This window comes from Rutilus rutilus, assembly GCF_951802725.1.
Source record: "Rutilus rutilus genome assembly, chromosome: 12".
In the NCBI taxonomy this organism is placed as follows: domain Eukaryota; kingdom Metazoa; phylum Chordata; class Actinopteri; order Cypriniformes; family Leuciscidae; genus Rutilus; species Rutilus rutilus.
Genome location: NC_140217.1, coordinates 7,969,820 through 7,991,545, shown reverse-complemented (window position 1 = coordinate 7,991,545; position 21,726 = coordinate 7,969,820). Strand labels below are relative to the sequence as shown.

The 21,726-nt window shown below is 36.2% G+C and overlaps 2 protein-coding genes across 2 annotated transcripts; both read right to left on the bottom strand.

Annotated features, from left to right (window-relative positions):
- Window positions 1–444: 444 nt before the first annotated feature.
- Window positions 445–8,357, bottom strand: rgn (regucalcin). Its single transcript, XM_084426682.1, has 7 exons — window positions 8,196–8,357; window positions 6,873–7,038; window positions 6,461–6,646; window positions 5,173–5,379; window positions 4,957–5,088; window positions 2,575–2,729; window positions 445–2,485 (listed from the first exon to the last, which is right to left on the bottom strand). Exons 2-7 carry the CDS (start codon window positions 7,033–7,035, stop codon window positions 2,435–2,437), a joined length of 894 nt encoding a protein of 297 aa, XP_084282808.1. The 5' UTR covers window positions 7,036–7,038; window positions 8,196–8,357; the 3' UTR covers window positions 445–2,434.
- A 1,002-nt stretch (window positions 8,358–9,359) lies between these two features.
- Window positions 9,360–20,934, bottom strand: vps16 (VPS16 core subunit of CORVET and HOPS complexes). Its single transcript, XM_084425727.1, has 22 exons — window positions 20,661–20,934; window positions 19,377–19,465; window positions 19,197–19,288; window positions 18,151–18,279; window positions 17,892–18,036; window positions 17,671–17,786; window positions 16,522–16,644; window positions 16,257–16,312; window positions 15,965–16,149; window positions 15,424–15,500; window positions 15,086–15,217; window positions 14,812–14,975; window positions 14,557–14,665; window positions 13,661–13,795; window positions 13,455–13,563; window positions 13,260–13,357; window positions 12,382–12,486; window positions 12,059–12,136; window positions 11,744–11,913; window positions 11,058–11,154; window positions 10,878–10,981; window positions 9,360–9,945 (listed from the first exon to the last, which is right to left on the bottom strand). The coding sequence occupies exons 1-22, from the start codon at window positions 20,708–20,710 to the stop codon at window positions 9,801–9,803; spliced, it is 2,508 nt and encodes an 835-aa protein (XP_084281853.1). The 5' UTR covers window positions 20,711–20,934; the 3' UTR covers window positions 9,360–9,800.
- Between the last annotated feature and the right edge of the window lie 792 nt (window positions 20,935–21,726).

The window sequence follows — 21,726 nt, the reverse complement described above, 5'->3', positions numbered from 1 at the left end:
TAATGTTTTCATAACTTAATTGGAAGTGGGAACGTTAGTAGAACGTTCTTAGAACCTATTTTTGTTAGACAGGAAGATTCTGATTCTTATCTTGTTTGAATGAGATACCATGTTGACTCCAAAGACCTTCTCATGACCCATTGTTGAGTTGAATGATATCCTGAGCAATGCTTCTTCACCCCAACAAAACATCCAGCAATGAATGCCTTACTTGTCAGAGCCAGAGGGTAGGCCGTCATGGTCTTCTCCTTCAAAGACTTTGTGAAGTAAAGGAGCATGTCATTCCCATTAAAAGTCAGGTTGAGACAAGAAACAAACAGTCCTTCTATGGATCAAATGGACACATTATGAGTAACACTCAAAAAGTGCTAAATTCACATTTTATGAGTTTATGAGAGCCGTGAAAGATGGTTGTCATGACACATCAGAGGATACGTACCACTTGAGGATTAGGACAGAAGGTTTATTCCATTAAGCCTGTTGAATTTGATTAGCAAACATACTCAATTATGTTCTTGTTCAGGGGAATTAAATAGAAGTGAATATTCAAAAGAAACTTGATCCATAAATGAAAACAAAAATCAGCACAGTGGTAATTTCTATTCTTTTATCTAGGCTAATATTAAATTGCAATAATCATCAAAAGTATTAAATCTGTTTATCTGCATCTGTTCTTTATTGTTTGTCTACTGTATGTAAATTACTGTATATTAGTCACTGGTAGAGTGAAGCGATGATGAGAAAATTTTCTCCCACATATTTTACATTGTTTCAGTCTGTCAGTAATGCTCAGTTTAGTTCCTGTATCCATGAAGCTCCTCCATCCGAAAAGCACAATGTGCTCTCATTGGTTGGCTGGACCAGTGTGTTGTGATTGGTCAACTGCTTCGAGTGTGTTTCGGAAATGTCAAGCCCCTTACCATTACAGCAAGTACGTGTACAAGTAAATGTATGTTCCCTGCAGAAAACTACACTCTCTTTGGAGTGGACTTAGTTCTTTGCATTTTGTTTTTTTAACCCTTTTCATGCTCAACCAGCAGTTGGAAATGTAAAAAAGCATAAAGTCCTCTTTAAACTCTTGAAAAAAAACAAAAAAAAACAAGAATTTCAGAGATCTTTTTACTGAATTTGAAACATATTCACAAATACTGCAAAAACAAACTAAACAAATGAATCTATTCAACCTTTGCACCGAAACCTGTAGGTTTACTTAGTAGTCGCCATGAATTTGACCCTATTCATTTTCTTTTAAAAATTAAATCCTGTCATAATTTTCTCACCTTCAAGTTGTTCCAAACCTGCATGAGTTTCTTTCTTCTGTTGAACATAAAATAAGATATTTTGAAGAATTTGTGTAACCAAGGTGTTGATGGACCCCATTGACATCCATATTATTTTTTTCCATTCTATACAAGTCAATGGAACCCATCAACAGTTTGTCCATCAACATTCTTCAAAATATATTATTTTACGTTCAACAGAAGTAAGAAACACATACAGGTTTGGAACAACTTGAGGGTGAGAAAAAGATGACAGAATTTTCATTTTTGGGTGAACTATCCCTTTAATGCATGGTCTGAAATGATTTTTAAGCTGGCACCATGAATGTCTTCCTTTTCAGCCTCTTCCCTCCAACCACCATTCTGGCATATAACAGCTACTTTTTCCAATTCAATCAACTCCCAGTGGATAAAATAAAGTCCTGCCCTATGTTTTCCCTCCACTGAATACAGTTGTACTCTGAAATATAGATTATGGACATAAAATAGGTTGTGAATGGTGTGTCATTGTGACATTTAAGATGATTTAAAAATGTTAATTATGTAATCACATTTTTAAAGTCATACTTGTTTGGCTTAATTGAGTAACTCCCTTCAGCAGCACAGCTAAACAAGCATTCATTTTATAGTTAGTATACATTACAAGCATCAAGTAAAATTACCTAAAAAATTCATCACTTGCAATCTTTTCCTAAACCTAGCACAAAGTCACAGATTGCTCTTTTTGTAGTAAATGTAAACGATTAAAACAACCCATGCAATTTCATCTTTTATATCAGTCATTTAGACATGCACTAACATAAAAGTTATATTCACCATTCACACAGAACATGTTTTTGCAGTTAAAAACACGAGACGCAGGTCAGTTAAAGAGTTTTTAGAACGCTGTGTCATATGCGAGACACTGCAAGAGACATGAACGCAATGGTTAAACGCGTCTGTCTATAGTGCATGTTTGCATAGAAAAACAATGGAAAAGCAGTGCAATTGAATGCAAAAACACATTCTGTGTGAATGGACCCTAAATCATCTGAAATGAGCCAAGATTTTCTATTATATAAAGTTATATCACTGATTGCACAATTAGAACATTGTTGTAGTATAGTGACAGCAAAATTATCATGTTTTCATTAACATCACTTTTTCCTTTGATTTCATCCAGTGTATGCATATGGTGGGATGCCCTTCACTCCTAAACCAGACACCTGGAGTAAGAATAAAGAACATAATGTGTCATTATGTGTCAGAGGTGATATCATGCAACTTTAAGCATGATATGAAATGAGCCGTCTACCTTAAAAGTGCAGCCGGCCTCAGGTTGCTTGGCTAGTGAATCTGAATCCATGCCTGTATACGCTGAGGTGACGTAGAGATCACTGTAGTCTTTCCCTCCAAAACAGCATGAGGTGGTTTTCTCAGCGGGTAGTTTCACTGTCTGCAGCCGTGTGCCTGAGAGCGGAAGTTCATTAAATACTGAAAGCCTAGACTTCCCCAGAACATGTACACCTGTTCTTTTGTTTTTCATTTAGATGTTCTATTTATATTTAATTGACTGGTAGTCATTTGCAAGATCTTGATAGTGTACACTAGTCTTTAGTATAGAGATGGTCAGTCCTAAACACCAAGCTGACGTCAAAGAACTAGTGCTCTGGTAGGATGACGTAAAATTATAACAGCCTTCTATCTGTACCGTCTTGACTTCTTTGCTCGCTTTCATCACTTTCGCTTTTATTCATTCAGACTCATTCGCTAAGCTGAACAGCCGACTCTTCTCTCTCTCAATCGGCCCAAAAAACCCAGACGGCATCCGACTAGAGCCAATGGTGTGGTGGAACACACCGGGAAAACTAAACCAACTGACGCTCAAAAACAGCCTGACGTCCGACCCGTCAGCTTGGGGTGTCCCAGCCATAAAACCCAGAAGAGAAGAACAAATTGTGAGTCTCTTTTTATTCATAATTCTAACTTTTATTCATTATTTATGAGATGGCAAAATTATTTGCACCTGATTTTATGGCAATTCAATTTTTTTAAACAAAAATGTTTCTCTGGGCTGCATTTATTTGATCAAAAATACAGTAAAAACTATAATAATATGAGATATTATTGCAATTTATTACTGCTTTCTATTTTAATATATTTTATAATGTAATTTGTTCCTGGGAGGGTAAATCTGAATTTTCAGAAGATGCTCAAGTAACATTTATTATTTTTATCAACTTTAACATTAACATTTATTATCGTTAGTTTTTAAACTTCAAACTAATTTAAACTTCAAACTACTAAATTGACTTCATTTAACTTATAAACTCTAACCTCATACACTTATGAACTAATTAACTTATAAACTCATGAATTCATAGACTTATGAACTCTTAAACTCATAAATTAATAAGCTCTGAACTCTTAAACTCATTTAAACTCATCAATTTATACACTTATAAACTCTAAATTCATAAACTCTGAGTAAACTTCAAACTACTTTAAACTTCAAACCACTTTAAACTTCTTAAGTTTAAAGCTTACAGCTCCCAAGCAACTCCATAGCAACCAAACTTGAGTACCCTAGCAACCGTTTAGCAAGACCTATATCTCTGTATCAGAACATCGTATAGAGATGAGGTTTGGCTCTTTTGACTCATGCTAGCAAACAGCACTTCCAACATGCTACACATGCTAGCAGTGAATAGCTACATGCTAATAGCAATTAGTTAAGTGTTAAATCATGCCAAGATCATGCTAAGAACTCAATAAAAACTCCATAGTAACCATCTGTGACAACTACCAACCACCTAGTAACACCATATCAACCGCCCTGAATACCTTAGCAACCACCCAGAACACCCTAGCAACCGCCTAGCAACCACCCAGAATACACCAGCAACCGCCTAGCAACAACCTAGCAACCACCCAGAACACCCTAGCCACCACCTAGCAACTTTTTAACTTTAAAACACTTTAAACTACTTGAAACTTGAAACTACTTTCAACTTCAGACTGATTTAAACTTTAAACTAAATTAAACTTTAAACTACTTTAATCTTCAAACTACTTTAATATTCAAACTACTTTAAACTTAAAACTTTATGGTCCGGCTTTCTCAAGCCAACTTAAAGTTTGTCTCGACAAACTTTTTAATCTGTTTTTTTTTATTATCAAATATTTTTGTGGAAACCATGATACATTTTAAGGATTCTTTTATGAATCGAAAGTTCAAAAGAACAGCATTTATTTAAAATAGAAATGTTTTGTAAAATTATAAATGTCTTTATTGTCACTTTTGATCAATTTAATGTGTACTTTCTGAATAAAATCACATTATACTCAAACTTTTGAACTGTAGTGCATATTTGTGATTTTTGAAAATGAGAATCTTTCTGTCATGAACGTCAGTTTGATGGCAAATTATGGAAGCAACAGTGTGCAGGCCTTGTGCTTCTTCCCTCAGGAATTTCCTATTGGGTTTATGGGTCAACTTATGAGAAATTAAGGTTAACATGCTTGAAGAGACTTTCACATTTTGATCTACAACATAAACATAACAGTCACACCTCAAATGTGAATTTTGAAAATGACAACAAATCACACATTTTACCGTTTGTTTTTGAATTATTGTTTTGCCTGGGCTATATGATACTTATAGAAGCATTTAATACACTTTTACAAACTCACACACCTGTTTGTGGGTCGATACGCAGCACTCTTCCTCCATTGAAGCAGGCAACCCACAGTTTGCCCTCTGTGTCTATGCTCATCCCGTCTGGTATGCCTTCATCTTTCTCCATCTTGTAAACCATCCTGCGGTTAGCTTAAACACAAATGAATAAAACACAGATTTTACAAAACCATGTTTTTTACATCAAGACCACCATCCAATGAAAAACAAACTCACACAGCCCTCCGGTCTGGATGTCGTAATCGAAGGCCTCCACCATGAACGCCAGACTGTCGATGTAATAGAAGATGCGGTGATCCAGTGACCAGTCCAAACCATTTGAGATGTGCACTTGGTCAAAATGCTGGACAACAGAGTGGTCAGGATGGAGGGTGTACAGCGCCGCATCCATCACGTCAGGCTTCATGTCCAAACACATGGTACCTGGACACAGTAAAGGAGAAGTGGGAATGGCACAGTCCAAATGGGATTAATTCAACTGGTTTATTTTCTGCACAGAATTAAAGAAATAGTCATCATTTATTTATCCTCATGTTGTTGCAAACCTGTGTGCATTTCTTCCTTCTGCTGAATACAAAAGAAGATTTCCATTGTATTTTTTGTCCATACAATGGAAGTCAGTGGGAACAGAAAAGGTTTATGCCAGGTTTAGACTACACATTATTTTTTATTTTTTATTCAGATTATGCGATTTTGACTCCTAAATTCTTGTCATGGGCAAGAAACATGTCAGAATACACGAATGCTTCCCAACCAATCATCGCTTGCCGTCTTTAGCAACGTACGTGATGTCATCGAGAAGGCGGAACTAGCCATTGACTTCTGGAAACAAGAGCATAAACAAACAATGGTTGCACTAGCCTAATGCTAATTCCAGTATCCTCAATTGCATAATTCCATTTAGCAGCACCAATACAATCATCTCTCTTTTGGTTCGCCATGTTTGAAAGCTGTGTGTGGAAAAGCTTCTGTACTCCTATTGGTCAATGTCACTGATGCGACGGAACTCGTCGGGGAGGACCGAAAAAAAAAATGAAACATGCTTGTCTTTCTGTCCTGATATTGTGACACGTCAGTTGTCATCCACTACGACACACCATACAAGATAAAACGACTTGCGACCCGACACCCATTGTCGTTTACGACTCACCACGACACCATATGTCAAACGAGTCGTGCCAAAATCGGGCTGATATCGTGTAGTCTGAACCTGGCATTAGTTAGCAACACTCTTCAAAATATTTCTTTCTTCTTCTGTGTTCAGCAGATGAAAGAAACGCATACAGGTTTGGAACGACATGAGGATAAGTAAATGATGACAATTTTCATTTTTGGTTAGACTATCCCTTTAAATTCTATCAGAAACTATTTAATTATTAGCTTCTGTAAGTTACGCTGAAAACGTACAATGCAGAACTACTACTGTCACAAAATAACACTCACACGTTTTACATTTTCTTATAGTTTACATATTATGCAGAGTAAAATGTCATTTCTGCAATACCTGCAAAAAACCTGCCAGCTGGATCTACTTTTCCATCATTGAAGCGGGTGTTTGGTTTTTCCTTGTCGTTGACATGGGCAACAGCTGTAATTGAACGCTTTACCCAGTCAACAAAGGCAAACCGAGTTCCCTCCGCGATGACGTAACCACCCGCCTGCCGTGGAACCACAGAGCCTACAGGTTTCTCTGTGCAGAGAGAAGATATGGCATTAGAGTATAAACTACAATAACATAAATACAAGCTAATCCCACTTGAACCAATGTCTAATGCATCTTTGAATAAAATGCAAGCCGAAAACATTGAATGCATTACTTTTAAAGTGGCAACTGAGGTATAGATTTGGTTGCATATTCACCAAGTTCATTGAAAGTGAAAATGCAGCCCACACTAAACTTATGTCTTCAGGCTTACCTGTGGCAATACTCTCTATTTGATTGGTCAGAGAGTTCCACCGGCTGACCCTTTGACCCGTAATATCAACATACAACAAAGAGGAGTCCTTCTCCTCCCAGACTGGGCTCTCACCGATTTCAGTCTTTTCTTTGATAACACATTCAACTTTTATGGACGACATGACCTAAAGCAGAAAAGTATAGTTAATTTATGATGTCCTGAAACAATCTTCACACTGCTTAATTAAGCAAACATCAAGGAAAACAAAGTTCAGTACAATAAGCCACATGCCAAATAATAAACTAAACTATTTTCAGCAGATAACTCTCACTTTTAGCACACACTCCAGATGTCCATGTAAATATAACTTTATCAGCCATTATAAAATTAAATGCTATGACATTATTACAAGTCATTACTTAAAATACATAATAAAAAAAATAAAAAAAGATATTAATCAAACTCTCATGATATTCATCTTGTGTTCATGAACTTCTGATCTGTAGAAGATGACGTGTTACATTTCTGCGCCACTATTGGCACCAAATGGAATTGCAATAATGAACTGTTGTCAAACCGGTTTCCCCAGAACACTGCCCTCGTCTGCCATTGGTCGAGCAAACATGTAGTCCCGCCCCAAACCCCACGCCATTGGTTGAGCCAAACAAGCGTTGATGGAACTGACAGCGCCATTCTACCACTACTATTTAGAATTATAGAATTGTTTGTTAATCACTTATTAATAATATAAATTGAACATTAAGTATATAAATAAAAAAACCTACATTTAATATGGATCACCAACACAGAACCTCAATAAATTCAATCATGAGCTTTAAATAAATGTGTGTGACAAGTATGTTGCAGTGTTAACTAAGCTGTAGTTGTCCATAATCATTTCGATCATTCATTTGACACTTATTAACGAAATAATTACTGTTGAATGAAAATGTGAAAAGCAGCATGCATGCATTTATGCATATGCATGTAACAAATTAATTGCTCAATCACAATTTGTCGTTGTGTAACACGCTCGTGTCTACAAACGAACTGTCAAAATACTGGAAACGCACTAGAAACTAATTCTCTTATCATAAAACTGATTTTAAAACAAAATAAGACAGCGTGCATGGTAAACATACGAAATTTGTAAGACAGACGCCGCCACAATGTTTCTTTTGTAACGTTAGATATAGTGAAACACCAACAAAACAATCAGAACTGGAAAAATCAACACATTTTGTGGAAGAGCTGAACTACAAAACCACGTGATAAAGAAGTCATGCGACTCTGTCAGAATCACCTCGCCTGCAAACAACTAAGACTTTTGTGTTGTCGTACCTTTTTAACTTAGGCTATCTCCTCTCTTCCTCTCTGATCGGTGTTCTTGCAGTAGTTTCGCACTTTGCAAAGTTTCCGCATGTATGTGATCTGATGTAAGAGTGAGTGAAAGAGAGCGTCCTCTGCGGTCACACTTAGAAATGCGCCCCAAAACACAAATCTGGATAAAAGTGCAAATGAGAGGAGTTTGACCCCAGTCTCTCAATCTTTGGGCATGAGAGGAAAGCGTGACTGTGGGGAAAAAACATCAGAGACCAGAACCAAAAGTGTATAGGCCATTTTCGCCAAAAAATAATTATGAAAAAAATGTCGAAATTGACAAACTAAGTCATATAAGAAATTGATTTCTAAGACAAACTTTTTATGACACAAAAAGTAGAAATTGTGAAATGCAGTCGAAAATATGAAATAAAATTTCTAAATTATGACTTTTATGGACGACATGACCTAAAACACAAAAGTATAGTTAATTTATGATGTCCTGACACAACCTTTACCTCAGACACTGCTTAATTAAGCAAACATGAAGGAAAACAAAGTTCAGTACAATAAGCCACATGCCAAATTATAAACTAAACTATTTTCAGCAGATAACTCTTACTTTTAGCACACAGATGTCCATGTAAATATAACTTTATCAGCCATTATAACATTAAATGCTATGACATTATTACAAGTCATTACTTAAAATACATAAAAAAATAGATATTAATGACATAAAATTTAGAAATTATGACTTAAGTAAACAATTACATAAAATCACAATTCTGACAGAAACCAACTATCCCTTATTTTTGGCTTTTAAATCTGTTATGATTTAGTCATAACTGGCTTAATGTCATAATTTTGACAGCATTTTGTATAGTAATTGACATATGTACAGTAATAAGTCATTTGTAGTGAAATCTCATAACTTAGTGTCATATTTTTGACTTTTTATCCTATAATTATGAATTTTTATTTCATAATTATAACATAGCATGTCAAAATTTCATCTTTTTATCTCATAATTTCAATATAGCATGTCATATCGACTTTTTCATAATTATGACTTAGTATGTCATTTTTAAGATTTACCAAAGCATGTTTTTTTTTTATTTCTTATGTGGCAGAAATGGGCTTCCCTAACTGTGTGATTTAGGTGCAAACATTCCATCGAACACATTTTGGTAGACAATCATGGTTTAATTAAAATAACGAATGTTTTGTTATATTCATAGAGTCAGATAATCTCTACAGAACACAGGCATATGATCAATGACAGTATAATTCTACGACAAACACAATGGTTCATAATGCAACTGTAGGTACAAAGGTTAAGGTTTACAGTGAAGTGCAAGATGGGAACTGCTTCTAGCTGCCCGACAGCAGCAGAAAAACATAAAATGCTGACATGCAAGTTTTCTTGCTGTCTGTCTTTTTCTCTGTGCGTCCACCGAGGACATTTTCCTTGATTGTGCAGAATTTTCATGAAAATGTTCCATTATACCAGGAGTTGTTTACACAGCCGAAAGCAAATTCTGCTGCGTGCTTCTTTGCGGTGCACAGGGGTTCACTGTTTGGCAGCAAATGCAGTTGAGTTGAGCAGGGCAGAAGTGGACAGGCTCACTTTTTGGCAGCAGTTGCTTTAGCACGGTTGAGGCGTTCCATCAGAAGATGATCAGTGGTGGATGAGCAGCGTGACAGAACAGTACTGATCTCGGATTCACTACGCCTCTCGATGGCAGCTTCTGCGGCACCTTCCACATCCCTGAGTGACAGAGAATATTACACAGTGGCTCTTTGTCTTAATCGTGAACTAATGTACACTCACATTCTAAAGTTTGGGGTCAGTAAGAATTTTTTCTTTTTGAAAGACGTCTCTTATGCTCACCACGGCTGCGTTTACTTGATCAAAAATACAGTAAAAACAGTAATATTGTGAAACATTATAACAATTTAAAAGAGCTGTTTTCTATTTGAAAACATTTTAAAATGTAATTTGTTCCTGTGATGGCAAAGCTGAATTTTCCAGTTTTTAGTGTCACAATCATTATAATATGCTGATTTGATAACATTTGGTAACATTTCTTATTATTATCAACAGTTGTGGTGCTTAATATATATATTTTTGTGGAAACCATGATAAATTTTTTAGGATTATTTGATGAATAGAAGCAGCATTTACCTCAAATATAAATAGTTTGTACCTTAATAAATGTCTTTACTTTTATTTTTGATCAATTTAATGCGTCCTTGCTGAATAAAGACCAGTTTACACAAATAATGACGACAACTATAAATCTAAAAATAAATATAATGATAAACAATAGCGTTCTGTTTATTATAAACACATGCAACAGTTATGTCCTCTGGTGCTTTAAATGCTTGAGCTCTTTAAAGCAGGAATGATTCTGATTGGCTGTCAATGTTTTTATAGTTGTGTTGTGAACTCTGCTATTCTTTTATATTTAGAATGATTTGAACTACTGTGTATATTTATCATTATAGTTGCTGTCCATGGTGTGAACGGAGCTTAAATGTATTCATTTACTCCCCCCAAACTTTTGAACAGTAGTGTATACTGCATATATTTTTAAACCTAACAAATTAGTTTGTTATTTTGTTATCTAACACAATGATAGTAATACATTTACACAAAATGGTCTAACTGTTTAAATACTTTTCGTAATAACCTCTTACCCCACTGCAAGGTGAGCTTTGACCTTCTGCTCAGGTGTGACTTTAGAGACATATTTCTTGGCTTCATATTTGTTATGGTGTTTAATGCACACCTCAACAAACGGCTGTAATCCAAGAAAGACAGAAGTAAGATTAATTCACAACAATAATTCTAAGACAGATCAACAGGACATTAGTTACCAGATATCCAATAGGAGACTTTTTGCTTTTGGCAAATTTCTCCAGCTCTTCCCAGTCCTCCTTCTCAGCCAAAGCCTTCAACTTCAGCCACCAGAACCTGATAATAAGAAACACCTTCACTCGCATCATCATGACATTCACATTATATTAATCTTTATTTAGAGACAAGCATTAAAAAAGCATTACAAGCATTAAAAAAGATATATACAGTATATATATATATATATTATTATTTTTGTTTTTCCCAGAGATCTGACACATTTATTACCACTTGCTGAATCAGATGTTTACATTTGAACCCGTTCATTTCGATTACAATCATATACCCAGGTTACCCCCCTGACAGCAAATATAATTTTTTATAGGTTGCATTACAACTGCAGTCTTTAAAGTCAACATTAAATCGAAACGGGATTACATAAGCGGACTGGTGAATCGTTTTTTGAACCGTCAATAAAACGAACCGTCTGAAAGAACCAATTGACGACCTGTCACTCACATGAGATCACAGCGATAGCAAACCACAACCATCCAATCAATTCCCCATGGACAAAATCAAGTCCCACCCTACCTTTTTTCTTGTTTAAAAAGCAGTTGCACTCAGATATGTGTCAAGGTTTTCAACGCCGCCAGTGGGAAAGACAAACTACAAATCCTGCGAGTGAAACTATAGTTAGAAGGCACACCTCTTGTCAGGCACTCTGAAGTCTTTGTAAAGTTGTTCGGCATGTTTGTGCAGTCCCACAGACAGAAGCATGTTCATAGTCTCATGAAGAGGGAATCCCACGAGCGGCTCACCCTTCTCTTCCTCTAGCTTCCTCTGAAACCGCAGCAGACGCATCTCATCTTCTGTGGCCTGAGAGAGAGAAAAAAGAAGATAGAGAGAGAAAGGCTAGAATTCCTCTTGATAATACACAGATGTAATGTTCTGGCTACACAGACAATAAACCCTTGACCCAGGCTGCTAATCTGCCTGTATCAGAAGAGTCTGAGGTCTTCACCTTGGCAGAGAATTCATTCTTGGCTTTGTAGTACTCGTCCACCGCACTTTGTAAAAGAGCGATCCGAGCTTCCAGTCTCTGCAATTACACACACACACACACACGTTACATTTGTGTTCTTAGTAACAAAATAATAAATCTGCACAACATGCTAATACAACTACCATTAGAGTATGAAATAATTAAGGTGGAAAGCAAAGTCGACAAACCTCACCAATTTGTGGAAATGGAGCCATCATAATTTCTTTAAAGCACTTCTGTCATTCAAATCATGTAAGTGAGAAAAAAATGAGAAGTTGCTGTAAAGATTTGTAAGCGCCTACCTTCTCTTTATAGCTGGCCTTTACGTAGAAATTGCCAAGTTCTTCATGATCATCATCTTGATTGAAAAGATCTTTAAGTGTATCCTGCTCCTGATGTTTACAGAACTAAAACATAAAGACATAAACAATTAAGGTTTAAAAATGCAGAATACAATGCATGAACATTACCTAAGTATAAACAGTGATCTCTGATGCTATAAAGTATTATTCAAGTATGATTAAAATAATATTATAGTGTTTATTAATATTTTGCATTAGCTTTTATTTGTATATTTTCAGCTTCATTTTTATTTTAAGTTTTAGAAATGTTGTATGTTGTCTTTTTTTATTAATTTCTTTTTTTTTATATATATATATTTCTAATTAGCTTTAATTTGTATAGTTCCAGTAATTTTAGTACTTCAACTTCAGCTTATTTCAGTTATTTGTCAAGGCAACATTTCTAGTTTAAGATTTTCCATATGGTATTTAAATTTTATTTTATTTCAATGAAAAAAATAAAAAAATAAAATACTTCAACTAAAAGTTTTAGTTAACAATAACAACCCTGTGGCTATACAAGAGCTGACATGAATTGTCTTGTTGAAAATTTGTCCTAAATAGGCAGTAGTAATGTTTCTGTCTCTGAAAGTGACATGTAAATAAAGTAACAAAATCATAGCCAATCAGAAGAGATTTGATGTTTAATACACAGCAATGAGCAGAGGGGTTTGGACCAGTGAGATTTCATTGTAGGCATTTGTCACATTCACATCCTTAGCTTATAATTATTAAATAGGTTAGTTATGATCCTCGTCATAAACAATGCCCATGGTTCTCAGGTCTGCAGCAGCAGGGTGTGTGTGTGTGTGTGTGTGTGTGTGTGTCACAGTTTGTACCTGTCTGTAAAGGCTCAGAGCCACAGGTTGGTTCCTCAACATCATGAAGAAGTCTCCTCTGTTCAGCTCATTCTTCAGGTACATGACCACTGTGTACACTAGCATACAACAAAACATGTGGGTAGGTAAACCATCACAATGTATCCAGTAGTCAATTAAGAAAGTTTTGAAAGGTGGATGTGAATGTGTTTTTACCGAGGTCTGTGTCTCCACTCTCAATGGCTTTGCTCAAAGCCAGAGGACTCTTCTTCATTTTTAACAACAGTGGGACCTGCTCACCAGAGCGAGGCTCAAACTCCAACAACTGAACGACAGAGATCAACACAAACTGACTGACAACCCATAATATCAGTTAATAATAATTCTGTCTTTATTAGTGCATGGTCTGTGCATGCATGTACCTTAATGGCGAGCTCTGTGCGTCCACTCTCATATGCTTTAGTGGCGATTTCAGAGTAGGAGATTCCTGCAGCATCAGCTAGCTTCACACTCACAGCTTTTGCAATGACTTCATCTGATTCCTCCTTCTGCTGGACCTACGTAAACACACACAAAGGAAACAAACTGTTGTAGGGCTTCACTTGATAGGCACTTCTCTAAAAAGCTTCCTTGTTTTGCATCGAAACCTCTCAGACCGGACCGAAATGTCATACAAGTTTTAACAAGTGCAAAGAAAGCCGTCTGCATCTGCAAATGTGCTCTGGTTCTGTATACAACAGCTGTGAAAACCCTTGATGTCTGTGGTTTGATAAAACTCATAATGAACAGGAGAAATCAATGTTATAATGAATGGAGATTTCAAAAGAGGCTACATTTATTTGATTAAAAAGACGGCAAAAACTGTAATATTGTAAAATATTATCACAATTTAAAATAGCCGTTTTCTATTTAAAATGTGATGGCAAAACTCAATTTTCAGCAGCCATTAATCCAGTCTTCAGTGTCACATGATCCTTCAGAAATCATAATAATAAGAAACATTTCGCATTATCATACATTTTGAAAACAGTTGTGCTGCTTAATATTTTTGTGTGATAATTTTTTTCAGCATTCTTTGATGAATAGAAAGTTTGAAAGAACAGCATTTATTTGAAGTAGAATTTTTTTTGTAACATTATTAATGTCTTTAGTGTCACTTTTGTGTATATATATATATATATATATATATATATACTCTTATATATATATGCATACTTTTTTTTATAAGTGAGGACATCACAACTGTGTTTTGCAACTTTTACAGGGATATTTTCAGAGATCCTTCAAAAGCATAATAAAAAAGCGCACACACACACACCTTGTAGCAGGCCCAGTGTTTGAGTACTCGGCTCACTCCCTGATATTCTGGAGTCTTTAGATAGCGACAAACCTCAATAGCCAGCGGATAGAGTTTACGATACACCAGTCTGAGACAGAGAAAGAGCCATGACTTAAGATGAATAATCTGCTTTGTTACATTCATTTTAAAACTTTACTCATTTCGAAGGAAGTAATCACAAAAACAGATCCCGGCAATGGAAGCAGACACCTGTTCTGCCTGAAATCATCTCACCTGTCGATGAGCACCTGTAGGGTCATCTGTTTGAACTGAGTGTGGGTAAGAGGAATGCCCACGGTATAGTCTCGTACTGCATTCAACACCCGCAGGTCTCTACACATGCTGACAAACTGCTCTGGAGGAAAATTACTCAAGAAGCACTTCCCAAATGAAGCCGCCTGCAGGGAGAACGAGAGAGAGGGAGATACATCATAAACCCATGTTTAGTGTCATTCCTTCTGTAAATGAAAGGTCTCTCTTCCCGCAACATTCAGCCGGTGTGGCTCACCCTCAGGAGTGTTTTCTGAGTCTCGGGTTCATGTTCATGTCCAGCGGCCTCCACACACTGCCTCACTGCCTCGCTCAGCAGACTCTGTTCTTTAATCTCTCTCAGATACTCATCTGCCTTCTGACTCTCTTTCTGCACACACAAAAGCCATTAGACATAACATACCTGTTGTAATTAGCTTTCACCATTAAGACCTTTTTATGTTGGCAAGAATGAAACCTCTTGTCCTAATAGATTATCCATCTATTATGTATTAGGAAACTTTTAAAAAATGTTCACTGTGAAGACACCATGTCCAGTTTTAATAATGTGTATCCAACATAGTCACTGTGTCTTACCTCATATTCTTTGTGTGCCTCCAGCAGTAATGCTCCAGGAGCCATTGAGGCAATTTTAAAAATCTCCTCACAAGCACCTGCAGAGAATCATGGGAAAATCAAATCACTCGTGGGCTAGCGGGACGTTGAGCCTTGCACCATTCATCATACAAAACCTTTCAAAAGTCTGAGGTCAGTAAGATTTTTTTTGGGTGAAAAAAAAAGTATTTTCTTTCTTTCCAAATGCATAAATGTGACAGTATTATAATGTTACAAAATATTTCTATTTTAAATAAATGCTATTCTTTTGAACTTCCTATTCATCAAGGAACCCTGAAAAAATTTATTGTGCTTTCCCCAAAAATAACTAAATATAACACTGATATTAATTTCTTGACCAACCAGTCAGTATATCAGAATGACACTGAAAACTGGAGTAATGGCTACTGAAAAATCAGCTTTGCCACCACAGGAATTCATTACATATTAAAAACATATCAAAATCCTCCCGACCCCAAACTTTTAACCAGTAGTATACATTTTTCTCTATACATCTTCTAACCTGGGACCTCTTGCAGAAGCTCATGGTGTGTTGCACTGATGATCCGGACCCCGTCCAGCTCCGGCACCAGAATCGATTCATCGTCCAGGTGGTACTTAATTGTTTCTTTAGACTCTCCCACCACTAGGAGAAGCCCATCCCACATGACCACCGCTGATGGCTGCTGACTCTTGGGCCTGCGACACCTGCAAGAAAAAAACATTACAAACTTGTCCTTAAAACTAAATGGGAGTAAAAATATAGCATATACAAAATATACATAAATCAAGCAAAGCGTAAAATGATGTCATACCAGGCCATCTGTTTGGGGGGAGTTTTGATTTTGGTGTCCACCTCGCTGAGTTTCTCCTGCACAAGACAACATTGATCACCTGATGCTGCTTTGTTGTGCAAAAGACTGTAATTAACACTTAAGACCAAGTAATTAACTAATCAATTAAAGCGGACAGAGAAATTAACTGATTGAAAAAAATTTGCTTAGACAAGTTGCTAAAATTGTGACCAGCATATACAGGTCCATAAAATACATTGAAGTGATATTGCTGGATTTCACTTACCTTTAGGTTGGATGTGCCCATCCACACATGGCCAGAGTCAGTGATGAGTGCCAGATACTTATAACTGAATGAGACACATATGTGAACTATACTGGATGCTTCTGGAGAGAGACCTGGAGGAGTCTGACACACACACACACACGCACACATACACCACAAATACAAACATTATTTACCCAATTTAACATTGGCTGTTTTCACACTTAGTTTGAATGCTTGATCTGAAGCAGAGTCCGATTCCAAATTGCACTTTTTGGGTACTTTTGTGACACGCCACTGTGACTACTAGTTTCTCAATAAAGAGTTTTAAACCTTTGACCAAACTGACCAGGTCCAAAATAAATCACATTATACATTATTTTGATTTGGGACAAAAAGAATGACATTTTCTATGCGGTAATAAACTACTCATCCCATGAAGCATGTAATAAAATGTAAAATAATTTTTTAATGTTTCGCATTAAAGCCTCTTATGCTCACCAAATCTGCATTTATTTAATCGAAAATACAGTAAATTCTGATATATTGTGAAATATTATTCCAATTTAAAATAGCTGCTTCAAATATATTTAAAAATGTAATTTATTCCTGTGATGTAAAGCAGAACTTCAGCATCATTACTCCAGTCTTCAGTGTCACATGATCCTGATACTGATGCTGATAAGCTGATTTGGTGCTCAAGAAAATCTGTTAATATCATCGATGTTGAAAACAGTTGTGATGTTTAATATTTATGGAAATCGTGATAAGTTTTTTCAGGATTCTTTGATGAATAGAAAGTTCAAAAGCAGCATTTATTTGAAGTAGATTTTTTTTTAACATTATTAATGTCTTTACTGTAACTTTTGATCAATTTAATGTATCTTTGTTGAACAACAAACCCCAAACTTTTGAACAGTATTATATATGAAACACAATACATTTGAAGTTTAATGCACAGTATTCCAATACACACCAAGTAGCTCTAGAGTGACTGTTAGATGCTTTTGGACCTTGGCTCTTAAACAATTTTTTATTTATATAATATGAAACATGACATTTCAGAAGACAGCTGCCTATGATGCCCTCCTATGTTTCTGTTGCAGTGAGTGAGATTGTCTGAAAGTGAGGAATATCTGTGTAGTCTGAGTGTGTGTGAGTGTTCTTTACCACAGGTGTGCAGGCTGTATTGTCTAAGATGAACAGTTGAGATTCATTAGCCACCAGCACTTTACATTGCCTGTCCTGAGTCAGGACTGCCCAGCATGAGGGCGCCCCCTGTAGCCCTGAAAAAAAAATAAAAAAATTCAGGGTTAGAATCCTCAACCCTCGCTTACAGACCCACGTGGAATTCTGTATTCTTATAATAGCACAAATAATGCATTATTTACCTGGAACTTCAGGTAACCGCCTCAGTTTTATGTCGTCAATATTCGTGGCCAAAGTGAATCGCAAGGCACCTGTCAATATGGCAACTCCTGTCCCATACGGCGAATGGAAAATCTTGGTGTCCAGCACTTGACTCTGAGAAACTTCCTGTGAGAGAATCAATGCTATGGCTCAGTCATAAATCAGTACTGATTTAAAGAAGCAATGCTTTATTAGTATAGAATCACGGATGCATCCTTTTGAAACCGTGTGCATTCTCACATTGCCCATGCTGAAGTGTCTCTTAAAGCCACCAAAGAGATCATAGACAAGCACAGTGCCATCCTCCTGAACACACAGTAGGTCATCGGTCACAGTCCAACCCAACTGCTTCACCACTCCACTCTTCCACTGAGATACACAAAGAAAGAGAGAGAGAGGAGACTATACACCATTTCTGTTTATAAAAGCAGTATTTTTATTAACTCATAGTCAATGCAGTACAGTATTTATTAATGTTAGTTAATATAAATACAGCTGCTCATTGTTTGTTCATTTTAGTTCACAGTGCATTAACTAATGTTAATTTTATTTTAATAATGTATTAGTAAATGTTGAAATTAATATGAACTAAGATTAATAAATGCTGAAGAAGTATTGTTCATTCTTAGTTCATGTAAACTAAGGTAGTTAACTAATGTTAACTAATGAACCTTATTGTGAAGTGTTACCGTAAAAACGAAATATAATATTATAATATTACTATTATAATATGTCAATGTAAAAAAAAAAAAAGTGTATTTAAAAAAATAACAATATAATAATAATAATAATAATAATAACTAAAAAAAATAGTTTGCTTCTCTTTTGTTGATAAGTGCTACTCATTACATTTTCCCCAAACATTCACTGAATGGAAATATCAGGACGTAGTGTACAGTATATGTTGGGAAGATGCCACAAGTCAATGTGGTAAACAATTAACAATATTAAACCTATTAAATTCTAATAATGCTGTCGTCATTTCAAAATGAATGGCAAGTAGTGTAGGAAGAAGATGGGCGCATGTTGCATTCCCAAGTGCACGTTAAAGTGACCAAAACTCAGAGCAGATGCAGAGATGGAGTTCATGTGGAGAAGCATTTAATGCAAACCGAGCCGCTCTGAGACGCTGGTGGAAAACTGTGCAAGAACACAGTGCCATGCTTCACTTCGAAAACAACAGCGCATATACTGTACAGTCGTAGCCTTTGCAGTTTGATCACATCGTGATTTCTGTTTTATTTTGATTAATAATGCATCCCTGCTGTGCCACTGTGTGTTCTTACTGGAAAACTGGCCAGAGGCAGTCCTGAGGAAGAGTAGATCTCTAACTGAGGTCTGGCACTGGGAGAGCGTCGGATGCGCCCCTTTAGGAGAGCTGGTAGAGAAAGAAATGTCATTCTCTTGTAGTGAGAAATAATCTTACTCAACAACATTCAGCTGGGCTGATCTCACCAAAAACTCACCGATGGGACCTCCATATGGAGCTGCAGCGACCAGACACTCTCTCAAACCATCTTTCAGATTCCAGCCCATCTCATACAATTCAATCTTTCTGTTTCAGGAAAAAAAGAACACAGAAGGGGGAGGTGAACAGGGTTAAAAATAAAAGCATATTTGCACCTGCTATGACTGCTTTGCTGGACAACATGAAGCCAGGTAATACCTTTGCCTAGTTAAACACAACCCATGCTTTCGGGGAGACCTCCTTTTGTTTTTAGTCAATTTCTATAAGATCAAACATGGCACACTTTTAATATACTTTAAAGCAGACATCCTGCCATCCACTAAACATATCATTTCAGTGATATGTTTAGGGGATAGAAATGACAAATGTCTGGGTTTTTGGCTGACATTACAGTTCAAAAACATATTATAAGTTAAAAAGCATGGACAATATTTTTTAATCATCAACTGAATGTGATTTATTTTTTACATTGCTTCTTATAAATAAATATCTTTAGGAAATGTTTTCAAAGCAGTGGATGGAAGGCTATTGAATGTAAACTTCAGGACTTTTTCCTATTAAGTTCAAACAATACTGTCACTATTGCAGTACATAACAAAGTTCATAAAAAAGGATATTACAATAAAGAACTCGTTTTGAACATGGTCACATAAATTGAATAATAAATTAGTAAGTAATTAACCATTACATTAATAGTATATATTTAATAAAATAGTCGAGAACAAACGTCTGAGGTCTGGTTCATGTATTTAGTGGAAGTTGAGATTTCTGTCAAACATTTAATTAAACAGCTTTTAAATGCTGGCACTGCAAATTAATATATACTAATCTGTTCATGAACATATATATGTCAATAATTGTTTTTCAACACATTTATTATATCATTGTTGCAGAAGTCTGATAAAAAAAGTGAATGAAAAGCATCGTTTTTGACTGCAGTTGCCTTGCCTTCATTTTCGAGATGCCCATAAAATAGGAATAAAATAATTTAACCATGATCAGACCAATATGATTACAGTTATATTATATCAAACAAACTAAGGTATTTGTTGAGAACAGTAGCCTAAACACATTTTGAGGAAACAGGCAGTTGTGCTGCTAACTAATTCACAGCCCCTCATGACAGCTGTCACATGACCCAAGTGACAACTCATAACAAACTACAAACGTCCCGTTTAAAAGCTCCACTGTACCCAAATGAGCAGGTTGAGCATAATGGTATCATACACTCATATTCTGCACCATTTAATAAGCAGAATGATTAAGCTGTTCTGTTATTTACCTGTAAAAAGCCTCGCCCAAAGGGTTCCAGTTCGCTGTAACAAACGCCATCACCTCCTCTCCTGATGAAACGTTGCAGTCTTTAAGTTTATGATAATTGTCCGAGTTAGCGCTGCATTATGATTAATTCTTTTTATTGTGTTGTTTATTTCATTCTCCCTCGCCCATCTCTTCCTAGCATCTTCTTCTGTTTCTGTAATGACGTTGATCAGACACTAGCGTCTGTGTTTGGCGCCATCCAGTGTTTTGGAAGTGGCACTACAATAGCGTACACTGAAGGGGTCGGTTTCTAATTGCTTATTTATTTTATTATTTTATTATATCATTTATCATGTATTACAAAACAATACTTATTAAATTAAGATATAAGTTTCTCTGTGCAGTTATTTATGTAAACATTATTGTCCATTCTGCTACTGAAGCACGTAGACTGCGTTGTCACGTGGTATGTTACTTTTCTCAGCGCTGGTAAGAACGGGTCAAGTCGTTTGCGGTTACATTAAAATTTGTAAGACAGTTACCACACTTAACAATTATTAAAAAGCGCTTCCTTGAAATCCCATGCACCTCTGGAGGAAGAAAACCTAATTTAACAGCAATTTGCCGCGCAATGACTAATGATTTACGGTTTACCACATGGTGTCGCTGCTCCTCCACACGTCACATCTCTCCAGCTGCACCACACCTGATATGAACACCTGTTGTGTTGTTTGATCCAGGAATGGACAGAAGAATGCCGCAGGTGTGTTGGCTCAAACATACATAACATCAGGAACCAGTCTGGGCTTAGCTATTGTCTTTTTTGTTTTTGCATTGAATGGATCTCTTTGAAATGCAACCTCATTCAGCTAGAATGTAGCAGGCTGTAATCATTGGGACTTTTGTGGTGGGAGATAACGTGCCGCTGTTGAGCGTCTCAAAATCGCATCATTGTTAATATTACAAAAGCAGTCTTGCTATAATTATGCTCTTGTCTTGTGAGGTTGGGGGTTGACTATTTAACTGTCAATCAAATTAGACCACTGGGAGTATTTTTTTTCATCAAAGAGCACAAAACAAATTAGCTA